The sequence below is a fragment of the Tamandua tetradactyla genome, chromosome 8 (assembly GCF_023851605.1).
Source record: "Tamandua tetradactyla isolate mTamTet1 chromosome 8, mTamTet1.pri, whole genome shotgun sequence".
Lineage (NCBI taxonomy): Eukaryota > Metazoa > Chordata > Mammalia > Pilosa > Myrmecophagidae > Tamandua > Tamandua tetradactyla.
The window spans coordinates 122,319,718-122,333,542 of record NC_135334.1 but is presented as its reverse complement, the minus strand read 5'-3'; the positions used below and the strand labels follow the sequence as shown (position 1 = coordinate 122,333,542).

Sequence of the window (13,825 nt, the reverse complement as noted above, 5' to 3'; positions counted from 1 at the left end):
CTCCGTGGAGCAGGAGCGTGGGGCTGGCTGGGGCGGGGGCGTGGGGCTGACGCGCCAGAGAGCAGAGCCGTGGCTCTTGGCTCCACTGGGGCAGCCACGGATCCAGCTGAGGTGGGGACAGAGCTTCCTGGGGGGTTCCCCGCTCCTGGAGGAGGGCTCCCCTGCCGCTGAGAGGGGAAGATGAGGCCTTCCTGGGGTCAGAGCACCCCAGTGGCCAGAGCTGGGAGGCTCCAGGGGGCAAGTCCAAGGTCACACAGACAGGGGGAGGCAGAGCCTGTGTGGGCCTCTCCTGTGGGGCATTCAGGGCCCAGCCAGGTAGGGGAGGCCCGGGAGGGAGGCCGCCGGCTGCCGCTTGCCTCTGGCTGTGTCGGTGAGCAAGAGCGGTGCCAAGCGCCAGGACAGTGAGGAGGCCTTGAGGCCAGCACACCTCGCTGCATCGTGCGGCAGCACCTCCCGCCGACTGCACTTGAGACCCCGGGGGTGGTCAGCCGGCCACAGATTCCCAAAGCCAGCAAAGACGGGGGGTTAAGCGGTGCGCTACGGGCCGCGGCCACCAGAGGGCAGCAGGACAGCCGCTGGGGTGCTGAGCCCCGAGGGCGGTGGGCAGCGGCTGCCTAACTGTCCCAGCTGGGACCCCTGTGCATTGCAGGATGATTTTGTCCCGAGGTACGTCCTCCAGACAAAACACAAACCAGGCATCTGATAATGCTGTTAGCTCACCTTTACTGAGTGCCTGCTCCATGCCAGGCCTGGTGTTAACTAGTCCCCACGGTCGCCCAGTTTTGCAGGTTGAGGTAACAGGCCCAGAGAGTGAGAAGCCTGGCCAGGATGCCAGCGTGTGGGTTGGTGAACTGAGGTCAGCCGGGCTGGTGCCAGAGCACAGGTCCCAACTGCATGGCTGTACCACGTCGTTCCGTTCTTACAACCACTGCTAGGATTGTTCCCACTTCACGGCCGGGGAAACGGAGGCACAGAGACAGCTGTGAACCACCCGGGGCCACACAGCTGCTGAGTGACACATGGGGTCTGCTTGGGTCCGCGGCTCGAGCTCTTCAGTAGAGAGCTGTTTCCCGCTGGCACCTGTGCCCTAATCTGAAGGTGGCAGACGCTGGGGCTGACATCTCAGCTTCCTGCTGGCAGTGGGAATCCACTCACTCCCCCGCCTCTCAGCAGAAGTAACGGGTCTCAGGCTCTTGTCTAACTAGAGGTGTGGGGAGGTGGTGTAGGAGGCTGAGAGAAACCTGGAGGGAGTGGTGATGGGGGGTGAGGCCTGGAGGACGCGGGCACTGAGAAGTCGCCTGCAGTGGACCAGGCCCCGAGGCCTGTGGTTTCCAGGGCACACGCGCCCAGCATATCAAGGACGCTTGGCCAGGCTCGGGCCCGGCTCTGCCAGGCTGGCAGGACGGAGGGGGCATTTCCAGGAGGTGCGACTGCCCCCTCTTCCCTTTCCCACGCCTGGGCTTTGCCCTCTTGTGGGGGGGCAGGGCCTGGACCTATGCCAGAAACACATCTCCCTTCTTGGTGCCCAGGCTGCACCCTGGGAAGCTGAGTCCTGCTTTCTTAGGAATTTATATACCCCAGGATGTTTCTGTTACTTCTGATGTATTAGCAAGGGCAGCAGCTCCTGGTCCTGGCCTTCAGTTTTGCCAGGCGGGGGCAGGAGAGGGGAGGGGCGGAGACTGAAGTGATCTCTTCCCCGGCAGGACGCTCCTCTTCAAGGAAGACCTGGGGTGCATTCTGTTTTTGGAAGCAGAATCCCGAATAAGTGGCAACACCTTACAGGTTCAGTGCCTCCTTGGTGGGCACCAGAGGGGCTGGGTTGCGAGCAGAATAAGGTGGCGGATGGAGGAGGATTCGGGTGTGGAGGAGCACGCTGCCTGGCTGGAACTCCCCGCGGGCTTGGGAGATCCTCTAACCTTGCGGAGCCTCAGTTTCCTTACCTGTAAAAAGGCGATGTGACGGCATCAGCCTCATGGGGTTGGCGGGAGGGTGAGATGAACTAATGCCCATGGAGGGCACATGCCTGGGAGAAGCGCTGGCATGCCTAGTGTGCACTTGCTGCTTTTGGTGTTATTTTCCCCTGGCACATGCTGTGAGTAAAGAAGAGAAGCATATCCAGATGGATTGATGCTGCAGCTAAAGGGTGAGCCCCTAAATAACTTAAAAACATTGCCTGGGACTATGACCGATGGGCCGTTTGTCTTGGAGGACTTGGACAGGGTCCCACACACGCAGTGCAGTCACACTTAACGCAGAGACACTGTTCTCTCTGGGTGTCTCGCCCAGTCCTGCCGACGGAAACAGCATCCTTCTCTGCATAGGGAGAGGGAGAGGTGGGGAGAGATGGGCACAGCGCGTGGTCAGAAGTGTGATTTTTCTCAGATCACCTTGGGAGGTTCCTAAGAATCTAGTCTGGGCCTCTTTCCTTGTTTACTGCCACCTGGTGACAGTACTGCTTCCCACAGGTCACAGGTGAGTTCCATCGTTAGAGAGGACCTCTCAGACCCTGGAGCTGCAGCAGTCCCGTTGCCATCTCAGCCAGGCCCCTGTGCCTGCTCCGGCTGTTCCCCTCCTCCAGAGCTGAGGGCGAGGGGCCAAAGCCTTGGCCCACAAGTCTGACACAGGAGTGCCAGTCTCTGCCTTTTTTTTTTGGGAGGGAGAGGCGTTTTCAGGGAATTAAAAATATTTTATTAGGATATGAAAAGATAAAGAGGACTATTGAACACAACAATTCTTCTGAACCCTGAAGACTTTTATCCAGTAGTGACCAACTAGATGTCCAACACCGAGGACGGATGCGGGGCTGTGCCTGCACCAAGGGAATGACCCAAGGCAACAGAGCAGACGTGCTGAAAAGGAAAATTATTTACAACCCACGGGAGCACCAGGGGAGGCAAAAGCATGCTCTTTTCGGGAACTCTACAGAAACAGATGAGGTGTTTCTTCATCTCTGGTGGTTAAAAAAATCTGCAGCTTCTTACTTGTTTTGCACATTTTCTTTATTCTTTGAGCCTCGATTTCTTTTTTTTTTTCCTAAAGGGAATGTCTTCTGCAATGAGTGACACAATCTAATCTCCTAAAGACTTTTTTCTTTTAACTTTTTTTTAATTGTATAATATAACCTATATACAAAGCAAAGAAAGAAAAAAGCAGTAATTTTCAAAGCACTCTTCAATAAGTAGTTACAGGACAGATCCCAGAGTTTGTCATGGGCCACCACTCCATCCTCTAGCTGCTCCAGAACATTGGAGGTTAGAAGGAGTATATTTATATTCTTATCACTTTTTTTTTTTTAAACATGGGCAGGCACCGGGAATCGAACTTGGGTCCTCTGGCATGGCAGGCAAGCATTCTTGCCTGCTGAGCCACCGTGGCCCGCCCTTATCACTTTTTTTTTTGAATGAAAAATAACATATATACAAAAAAGCAATAAATTTCAAAGCACACTGCAAAAATTAGTTTTAGAACAGATTTCAGAGTTTGGTATGGGTTACAATGCCACAATTTTAGGTTTTTCCTTCTAGCTGCTCTAAGATACTGGAGGCTAAAAGAAATAAGAGTATAATGGTGCAGCAATCATACTCATTTGTTAAATCCTACCTTCTCTGTGTAACTCCGCCATCACCTTAGGGCTTCCTCCCACTCTTTAGGGGTGTTTGGGCCTTGCCTATTCTAACTTTTTCGTGTTGGAAGGGGAGCCTCGATTTCTTCATCCAGACAGTGGGGCGAGATGCTCCGCCTGCAGCGGGCTGTAAAGGGGCCATGCGGGGCAGTGCTGCAGGGTCGGAGATGAACACCCACTGGTCCCACCCCCACAGGAGCCATGCCAGAGAGCTGGATGTGGGGCTATTCCTACAGGTCCCCCCCCCACCATGAGCAGATGGATTAACCAGGCCAGATGCGGAGGGAAAGGACACACTCCAAGTCCTGGGACTCGTCTGCCTTCTGCCCTTCTAATGCCCCATCCACCTGGCAGCGCGGCTACTGCCAATAGAAGGGCCGCCTGATGGGGCGCCACGGGAGGAGCACGCCTGCAGCAAGGCTGGAGGGTTTTCCTTCGGTTCTTGGGGTGGTACTTGTATTTTATTCAAAGATTTTTGCTTTGGTGCTCTATTGTTCAAGCCAGCTAAAATGCATTCTTTAAAGTGATCCAGGTGGGCTCGGCCCCGGGACGGTGTCTCCCAGGGCAGAAGAAACGGTCCCCAGAGCTCCTTCTCCGGGGCTCTGCTTCTTGTCCAGCCTTTACTAAAACCATCCATCCTTCTTCTGGGATCAGCAAAACACTTACCAATGCCCAACATCAGTCTGGCTTGGGGTATGCTTGGCATAAGGAGGCACATACAGCCTTCTCGCGTGTCCAGGCTCTTCCCCATAGCAGGTGGGACTGCTTCTCCAATTTAGTGGGTCCCGAGGCTGAAAGTGGGGCGTGGACGAGCACAAGTCCTTGGGATTGTCCTTGAGCATCAGTCCCTAAAGGGAGCTGGCGCCCAGGGAATGGCCCCAGATGAAACTGCACACTGCAGGCGTGGGGTGGGGGCCACTCCTCGGGTGGCACTTCTCCCAGATTACCCAGAGGCACGGGGGCTGAGCAGGAGCCTCGGTGGGAGCCCAGGAGGCAGAGAGGGAACAGGAGGTCATCTGAGGGGTCCCCTCCTCAGTCACCAGCACTCTCCAAGATGCCCCTTAAGGCTTTTTAAAACCAGCAATTTGCATGTTTTAAAAGTTTCCTGGGCAGCGTGATGGTGGCTCAGTGCAGAGTTCTCGCCTGCCATGCCAGAGACTTAGGTTCAATTCCCGGTGCCTGATCATGCAAAAACAAAAGAGGGGGGATAAAAAAGTGCCATTTGGTCAAAGGATAAAGTGACCTAAAAGGGGTAAAAAATCAGGCTGTCATCTTAAGGGCAGAAGAAACCCAAGCGGCTGTTGCCTGATCCATTCCTGCCAGGCCAGCATGTCACGTCGCTCCCGTTTCGGGGGCACATCATCAGGTCCTCATGTGCTGCTGTCCCAGCCCTAGACCAGCCTCAATTTAAATGTGCATGTTGAAGTGTGAGCTCTTGCACGCAGGATCTTCATGGTTTTTCTGAACTGAGCACTTGGGGATGTCAAACTTTTTGCCTTTTGAGAAAGAAGTTTGCCATTCTGTCTGGTCTGCTTTAAGATGTTATCTTATTCCTGCAAGCAGAACCGAGAGGGTCTGGTTAATGTTCTTCTGGGAACTAAGGACAAAGAGCAGATTGCTAAGTTTAGATTAATGGAAAACCAGCTGAGCGAGGGTATTAGAAGATCTAAGCAAACAAACCTCTTTTTTTTTTTTTTTTTTTTTTTTTGTGCATGGTCCGGGAATCAAACCCAGGTCTCCCGCATGGAAGGGGAGCATTCTGCCACTGAACCACCCGTGCACCTGCAAAGAAACTTTTAATAGCATATTTTCCAGTTATCACAGTCCTGCCCATACTAGCTCATGAATGGGATGCAGATATTAACCTCAGGCATGTTTCAAGGCCAAGTCCATGTAAGCTGGAGAGCTAGAAAGTCAAATCTCCATCGAGGCAAAGAGCAGGGCTCAGTGGCGCCTGCCCGATTGGGGTGAAAGCGGGTATGTGAGCTCAGGCAGATGACTGTACTTCCGGTGCCTCTGTTTTCTCACCTGTGAAATGGAGAGAATACTGGCTTCCGGGTAAAGTTCTCTCAAGGAGTCAATCTGCTACTGCAGATAAAAAGGTTTAAATCGCACTTAGGAAGTGCCTAATAAATGTTAACCAAACTCGGGCTGTGGTCTTGGTGTTTCAGCCCAGACTCGGGAAGGGTGTCCCGCTGGGAATGTCCCTGGCTGACTGTGGCCTTGTGTTCCAGGTGGCCATTCCCCTCTTTCCAGCATGATGGAACAAGAGCCTCTCGCCCTGGCGGTCCCTTCGGAGCAAGCCCAGGCTGGGCTCGCCTGAGCTGCAGTGCTGACCTCCAGGCCTGGGGCGAGCTTCCCTGTCCTTGCTGACCTCCGCTCAGCCCCTCCTAGAAGCCACTGAACAAGGTGAATTGTAAGGAGTCAGGCTTGTTTTGTTTATTTAAAATGCAGAGTCAAGTGGGGCTGAGCTCGGGCCAGGTTGTCTGGGATGATTCTCTCTTCCCATGTTGGTCAGGTTAAGTTAGGGGCCGCCAGAGCAGTGTGGGCCAGGCCTGTGGGAATTGTGGCATGAGGATTTCTTTGCAGCTCCTGTGATTTCTTTCCCATGAGTTCTCCGCCCTCCCCCCAGGTGGCTGCACCAGCTCTGGGGTATTGCTGGGTTTCAGGCTTGCAACCTCCCTGACCACTTGTAAATAAGGGGGACTGGTGGGCCTGCCTTGGAAGGTCAAGGGCAATCTGTGGGGCAAAGGACACGGGAAAGAAGGGATGGGGACGGGGTGCCGGGAACCTAGTCTTACCCCTGAACTCCTCCCCTCCCTGTCTTCCTGTCTTTCGCCGGCCACAGGCCTGCTGCACAGACGGGGATACCTGGGCTGAGAGACACGACACCCACACCACGCCTGGCTGGGAGCCGCCCCTCTTTGGTAAGTGGCCAAGCCCTCCCTGCGTTCCTTCCTGGGACAGCCCTTTGCCTCCCCAGGGCTAGCCTGGAGCACTCTCCCCAGGGCCTGGTCAGGATGCTCGGGTTGGCTCCTGGCTTGGGACCCTTGGCATGTCCACCCCTTCCCTCTGCTTCCCTGGACTCCCAGCCCCATGCTGCCTCTCCTTGGAGAAATCTCTGCTTTTTTCTGTCTAGTGTCTTTTCCTTTTTCTGTGGACAGAAGGGACGGAGGGACCGAGGGACCGAGGGCAGAGGGCCTGGAAGGCTGGCTGGGGCGGGCTGCTTAGAGAACCAGGTCCTTGTCCTCCGGGCTAAGAGTGCCCCTGCAGGCCAGCTCCCTGTCTGTCAGTGGGCTCATCTGGCCCCCCGTCCCTGACCCTCCCTGTAGTGGCCAGTGCCCTGCCCTGGAGTGTGCTAGGCCCCAGGAGGACTGTATCTCATAGCTCTGCGGCCCGTCTCTGCTCCAGGTTAGAGCCCAGGCATCCACATGTGGAGTAAGCCTGGCACCATGGCCACACACTGGCGGGGGCTGGACACAGCTGCCCACTTTCCTTGGCCCAGTGGCATAGGTGAGCCGATGCTGGCAGCTCGCTGACGCCCGGGGGCAGGGGCCGGAGGGAGGCATGCGATGCAAACCCTTCTTCCCCCCGCCCCCCCCCCCCCCCCCGTGGTGGGCTGAAGACAGGGGGACCCCGGCCACAGCGGGGCACCCAGGCTGGCTGCCCTCTGATGGCCGCCTGCCTCTGCCCGCAGACCTTGCCCGCGGAGGAGCAGCCCCATGAAGGTGGCCAGCCATGCAATGTTCCTGGAAGGCCGTCCTCCTCCTGGCGCTGGCCTCAGTCGCCATCCAGTACACGGCCATCCGCACCTTCACTGCCAAGTCCCTGCGCGCCTGCCCGGGGCTGGCCGAGGCGGGGCTGGCGGGGCGGCTGTGCGAGGAGGGGCCCACGGCCGCCTACAACCTCTCGCGCAGGACCCACGTCCTCATCCTGGCCACGACGCGCAGCGGCTCGTCCTTCGTGGGCCAGCTCCTCAACCAGCACCTGGACGTCTTCTACCTGTTTGAGCCCCTCTACCACGTGCAGAACGCGCTCATCCCGCGCTTCACGCAGAGCAGGAGCCCCAGCGACCGGCGGGTCATGCTGGGCGCCAGCCGCGACCTGCTGCGCAGCCTCTACGACTGCGACCTGCACTTCCTGGAGAACTACATCAAGCCGCCGCCGGTCAACCACACGACCGACCGCGTGTTCCGGCGCGGGGCCAGCCGCGGCCTGTGCTCGCGACCCGTGTGCGACGCCCCGGGGCCCGCCGACCTGGCGCTGGAGGAGGGCGACTGCGTGCGCAAGTGCGGCCTGCTCAACCTCACCGTGGCGGCCGCCGCCTGCCGCGACCGCAGCCACGTGGCCATCAAGACGGTGCGCGTGCCCGAGGTCAGCGACCTGCGCGCGCTGGTGGAGGACCCCCGCCTGAACCTGAAGGTCATCCAGCTGGTGCGCGACCCGCGCGGCATCCTGGCGTCGCGCAGCGAGACCTTCCGCGACACGTACCGCCTGTGGCGGCTGTGGCACGGCACGGGCCGGAGGCCCTACAACCTGGACGCCACGCAGCTGACCACCGTGTGCGAGGACTTCGCCAACTCCGTGTCCACCGGCCTCACGCGGCCGCCGTGGCTCAAGGGCAAGTACATGCTGGTGCGCTACGAGGACCTGGCCCGCAGCCCCATGAAGAAGACGGAGGAGATCTACGGCTTCCTGGGCATCCCCCTGGACCGGCACGTGGTGCGCTGGATCCAGAACAACACGCGGGCCGACCCCGCCGCCGGCAAGCACAAGTACGGCACGGTGCGCAACTCGGCCGCCATGGCCGAGAAGTGGCGCTTCCGCCTGTCCTACGACATGGTGGCCTTCGCGCAGAGCGCCTGCCAGCGCGTGCTGGCGCAGCTGGGCTACCGCGCCGCCGCCTCCGAGGCCGAGCTCAGGGACCCCTCGGTCAGCCTGGTGGAGGAGCGCGACTTCCGCCCCTTCTCGTGACGCGGGCACCCGGGCGCGGGTGCACGAAAGGGACCCGGTAACTGTTGCCTTACTCCCCCCCACCCCCGGTCCCCCCGCCCGTCTCTGCGCCCTCCCCGCCCTGGCCCCGCCCCCGCGTCCCGCCCCTGCCCCGCCCCCGCGCCCCGCCCCCTCTTGTCTCTGAAATTTGCACTACGTCTTGGATGGGAATCGCTGGGGTAGCGGGCGGCGTGCAGTGGGGTGCAGCCTCCAGCCCCCCCCCCCCCGATTCCGACACAGTGATGTTGGGTCTCTATGTGGACGGTGACAATGTTTACAAGCACCACACACACACACACGCACACACACACACAGGCACCCATGCACAGGGAGAGGCGCCCTATGCCACGCAGCTCCTCCGGCTTGCCTGATGGAAGTGTGTTGGGACATTATAGTTTTTGCATTTACTGCTACAAGGTAAGAGGTGACAACGAAAGGCCCACCTCTCTCTAATTTATGGATGGTGTCTAGCCCCCCTTCCTTGCCTCCTGTCCCTGATGCCCACCCCCATCCCCAGAGCAGAGAAGCGGCCCCTCCTGCCCACCCTTGCCTGTCGGTGAGCAGGTTTTTACTGTGAGGTGGACGTGGACCTTGTTCATTTTTTCCAGTCTGTGGCAATGCTGTCTGTCTGTCTGTCTGTCTGAGTCTTGTGGCTGCTCCTGGACTAGTGACGGCGGATGAACTTAAGGGTTTCTGACTGATCTGGAGTCCATCTGTGATACTTCTTTGAGCCAAAAAGAAAAAAAAAAAAGAGTGGACCAGTTTGCTAAATGAACATGGAAATGCTTTATCTGTGTTTTCTGTAAATAAAAGAGTGCAATAACATCTGGGTGTGATTGTGGGACACTCTGAGTGGACACGGGCAGGCCTCGGTGGGTCCGGCTGTCTCTGGCACTGAGAGGAGTGAGAATGGCAGCCCCAGGGAAGGTCAGTGGCAAGTCTCTGGCTTGCGGAACGTTCGCTGCCCTCATTACCCTGACACTTGAGTTCAGGGTTTCGTTTGCCATGAGTCAGTTGGGATTTTATGCTCAAGGGGTGAGGCTCAAAATATTTAACAAGGGGCGTGGCCTGTTGAATCATAATGTCTGGAGCTGTGGGTGCAGGGGCTGGCACTCCCGTTGCAGGTGTCGGGTGAAGCCAGCTGGGGAGGGGACCCTCCCTGGGTGGGGTGGCTCAGGGTAGCGGCTGCTTGTCCACCGGCCTGGAAACATTTCGTAACCCTCACAGCCTCTGTAGGTGCATACAGCGGCCCTCAGCTGAGTGGCTGCCTTCCCTTCCTCCAGGCAGCTTCCCTGGCTTCTGTTCCGACAGGACAGCTGGTTCCTGAGGAAGCTGGAGACCAAGCTCTGCTGTCCTGGGACAATGGACGCGCCTGACGCTTGGCAGTGCCTGTGGCTGCCATCAGTTGGTTGGAAGGGCTTCCTGAGGAAACCTGGTCTCCTCTGAGTCGGGAGGAAATAGGTTCAGTTGCTTTAACAAATGCCCTAAGTAAACAGCAGCATAATCGAGATAGGAATCTATTTCACTCTCATTTGACAGTGCCCAGGCTGGCAGGGCACCCGGAGGCTTCGGGGCCCAGGCTCCTTCCGTGTTGCTGCTCCCTTCTGAGGTATTGCCCGTAGCTGTTTGACTCAAGAAGACTCACCTGTGCCATGAGCGAAGCAACCCTGAAGTCACAGACATTGCTTCTGCTCAGGTCTCATTCGCTCGGAGCTGCAAGGGAGGCGGGGAAATGTAGTCTTTTTTATCTGGGCGGCTGTGACTGCTAAAGCGGCTGGCGGGTTAAGGGTTTGGCTGCTTGACTTCAGATTTCTTTTATACCAAAGGAAGACTGCATGATTTACACCTGTTGTTTCAAGACCAGGAAGCTGGTTTGGAAAAGTCTCTGTCAGCACCAGTGGGCAGGGCCTGGAGCCTTCGGTGAGCTCTTCTCAGCCCCTGCTTCGCGGGAGCTGCTTGTGCAGTGTGAAGGGGCTGCCTCTGAGCAGCCTTCCCGACTCAGTGCGCAGGTGGGTTTCACTCACTGTCCCTGGCCATGGGGGCAACTCCCAGGGAGGACTGCTCTAATAGAGGCCGCGGCTGGCCCATCCTTTCCCTGGTAAAGTGAATGATGCTGTTGCACTTGGCCCTAAGGAGCTCCCTTCTCTTCACTCACTGACTGCCCGGGCTTGGACTGTCCTTGACCAGGGGCCTTTCTCTCTGGGTACATGGCTTCCTGTTGGAACTCGGAGACCTGGGGCTCCTGGCCTAATCGAAAGGTACGTCTTCCCCACCCTTCTATTTGGTGAATGAATTGGGGGCAGTAACTGGCCCCAGTAGCTGGCTGGGGTCCCAAGAGGGTCACTACTTAGTGATGGAATCATTCATTCATTCATTCATTCCAGTGTTTCAAGAAACACAGTCTGGTGGGAAGCAAGCAGGTAAAAAGATGGTTACAACATGGGGGAACTGCTTTACAGGCAGGGCTGAGCATTGACTTGGTCCTATAACCCTGAGACTACAGTAATGAGCTACAGGCTCCTTCTTTAGGCCCAGGAACCTCATTCTACTATCCCTGGGGCTTAGAGAAGTCAGGGAGGGCATCTCAGAGGAGGTGGTGCCTGGACTGAGTCTTGGGGCAGCCATCCTATAGGGAAGGACGAGAAGATGTTTCCCAGTTGAGCAAGAAGCGGGCGCAGAGGCACAGAGGCAGGACAGTAGGGGCCACTAGAGCAGTGAGGCTGCGGGCAGGGATGTGGGGGGAAGATCAGACCCCAGAACCTGCCTTCGGCTTTGGAAGTTTGGAGAATCTGTTTTATCAGGTCACCCAGGAAAGTTTGGGCTTCTGCGGAATTATCGAGGATGACCAAACTCACAAGGAGAGTCAGAAGCCCGAGGACTTGCCTGCTCTTTGAGGCTCTGTGTGTCCTGCCTCCAGCCCACCTCTAGCTTCGCTCTGTGCCATGCTCTCTTGCCCTCTCCACTCTTGTCTTCCCACTTTCTTTCAATTCCTTAAGTGCCCTGAGGTTGACTATTGTAGTTAAGGCCCCCAGTTCGTTCATACCTGCCTGTAACCACACCCTTGGGTTGTGTGCTTGCATAATAACCCTGGGCTTAGTCTTGTGACTTCCTTGGCCAAGGGGACAGCAGCGAGTGGGATGGGTGCAGAGACCTGAGAAGGACTTGAGCTTTGGGGGCTGTCCTTTCTGGCTGCTCTTTGGAACCCTTGAGGTGCCTGTGAAGGAAGCCCAGACACGCTGCTGGTGGGTGAGACCAGCAGGAGAACGGAGGAGCCGGGCGGGTGGCCGTCTAATCCCCCACGGACTTGCAACCAATGGCGGTGCAGGAGTGAGCCCCAGCCACGGGCACCCACCATCCAGCCAAGTGGTAGGACTGCCCGGCTGAACCCAGTCAAATTTCTGACTCACAAAATTGTGAGTTAGAAATGATTGTTGTTACAAGCCACTAAGTTTTGTCATGACTTGTTATGTGGCAAAAGCTAACTGATACACACGTCATACTTTGCTCCATTGCAGCATCTTTGTGCAGACCATTCCTTAAACGCCTGGGTTGCTCTTATTCCCCTGTTTATTTAATTAATGTCCACTCATCCTTTGGCTCTTGGCTTAATTATTAACATTTCCTTGGTCCTACCAGATTAGTTCAGTTATCTTGATTATAGGCATTTATGACACCATGTATATCTCTTTTATAGCATTTAACACAGTAGCAATCGCACTTTATCACAAGACCTAACATGCGGTAAGTGTCCAATAAATACTGGTGGAACGAATGAAAGAATGAATAAAGCAGGTGCTTCTGCACCTGAAAAGAACTGCTTGTCCAGGGCCTTCACTTGGGAAAGGGCAAGTCCTCCGAAGGATCTGAGTAAGCCTCGAGACAGCTAGGTGCCCCCCACCCCATCCCAGGCGAGTTATGGGAGGGGGAGCTGAGTCTGGCTTCTTCTCCGGTCAGGGGTTCTTCCCCCCACCGGCATCTGCGCTCCTGCTCATTTGTCGCCATGGCGTCACCTGTGTTGCCACTTGTTACAGTTTCCAAGGTCAGTGCTCGGAAGGAGAATTACAGCAGACAAACGCGTTTACGGAACTTCATAGTTTACAAAGTCCACTCCCCCTGCCCCTTTGTCCTGCTTGCACAGTGGCTGCTTCCTGCCTACACAGAGGCACCTTTTTCCAGTCAGGAAGTGGCGCTCAGATGGCTCTTCAGCTCTTCGGCTCTTCTGGGCTCTTCTGCGGGGAACTTACTTGATGGTTTCAGTCCTCAGGGAAGCTTCCCGGTCTTGTCCCCAGCTCTGGCAGCCCCCCTCCCTCCCCCGCCAAGTGAGTCTGCAGACTGGCCGGGTCATCTCTTTCCGTCACAGGCTTCCTGTGTTTGTGTCCCCCCGCCTGCTCACCCTTGCTTCTCTCCTGCCAACAATACAAGCTCGGACCCCCCTGCTCACTTCCTGGGGCTCCCAGGAGCTGGCTGGGCCCTTGCCCCATCCTGGAAGGCATTGTCTGCGGACAGGCCTGCCCCTCCTGGCTGCTCTCCTCCCTGGGGACTCACCAGCTGGAGAATGAGCTCTCCCTGCTGGAATGCCGGGCTCGTTGGGAGGAGAAAAGACGCGGGAAGCACCTCCCTAGCCCGGTGAGGACACATGCGAGTTCGTGGTTGGAACCAAACCCTCCCAGGCGGGGGTCGCGGCTGGGCCTGCCAAGGGGACCAGCTCCAGCCAGCACCTGCAAAGCACCGGGGTGGGCTTGGTGTGCATGTGAGTGCAGCTGGGACGCCCAGCCCCGGTCTGGGGATGGAGCTGGGAGGTGGCTGCAGCCTGCCTGGGGCGCACGGCGTTCACGGAGCTCTGAAGCACTTACTCAAACGTTCACCTGCCTGCCCTGCCTCCTTCTGCTTATGGGGCTTGCTGTCTGCTGATGACTTGCCACTGTGGTCGGGGCTTATTTATCTTGGGAAACACTGTAATAAAAACTATGGTTCTAGGTTCTAGTCTCATCTCTGACACTTACTTGCTGTGTGACCTTGGGCAAGCCATTTAACCTCTCTGAGTTTCCATGTCCTTATCTGTGTAGATGTACAGTTAAAACCTGCCTCAGAGACATACTATGAAGGCATTGAAGTGTAATGCATAGTGCTTGGCCATTATTATTATTATTATTATTATTATTATTATTATAGCTTTATGCACAGTGCCTAGCAAGGCACCTGTAATGTGAT

General features: G+C 56.7%; 1 protein-coding gene across 7 annotated transcripts in view; it reads left to right on the top strand.

Annotated features, from left to right (window-relative positions):
• Nucleotides 1-9,439, top strand: part of CHST1 (carbohydrate sulfotransferase 1) — a 72,211-nt gene extending 62,772 nt beyond the window's left edge. For 6 of the 7 annotated variants that reach the window (XM_077114497.1, XM_077114498.1, XM_077114496.1 and 3 more), the window contains 4 exons: nt 5,857-6,031; nt 6,471-6,549; nt 7,320-8,633; nt 9,223-9,439. In XM_077114497.1, the coding sequence (XP_076970612.1) occupies nt 7,361-8,596 (1,236 nt within the window). In that variant the 5' untranslated portion in view covers nt 5,857-6,031; nt 6,471-6,549; nt 7,320-7,360 and the 3' untranslated portion in view covers nt 8,597-8,633; nt 9,223-9,439. Of the gene's footprint in view, nt 1-5,856; nt 6,032-6,470; nt 6,550-7,033; nt 7,136-7,319; nt 8,634-9,222 lie in introns of all 7 variants that reach the window. The other variant, XM_077114501.1, reaches the window with a different exon arrangement.
• The last annotated feature ends 4,386 nt before the right edge of the window (nt 9,440-13,825 follow it).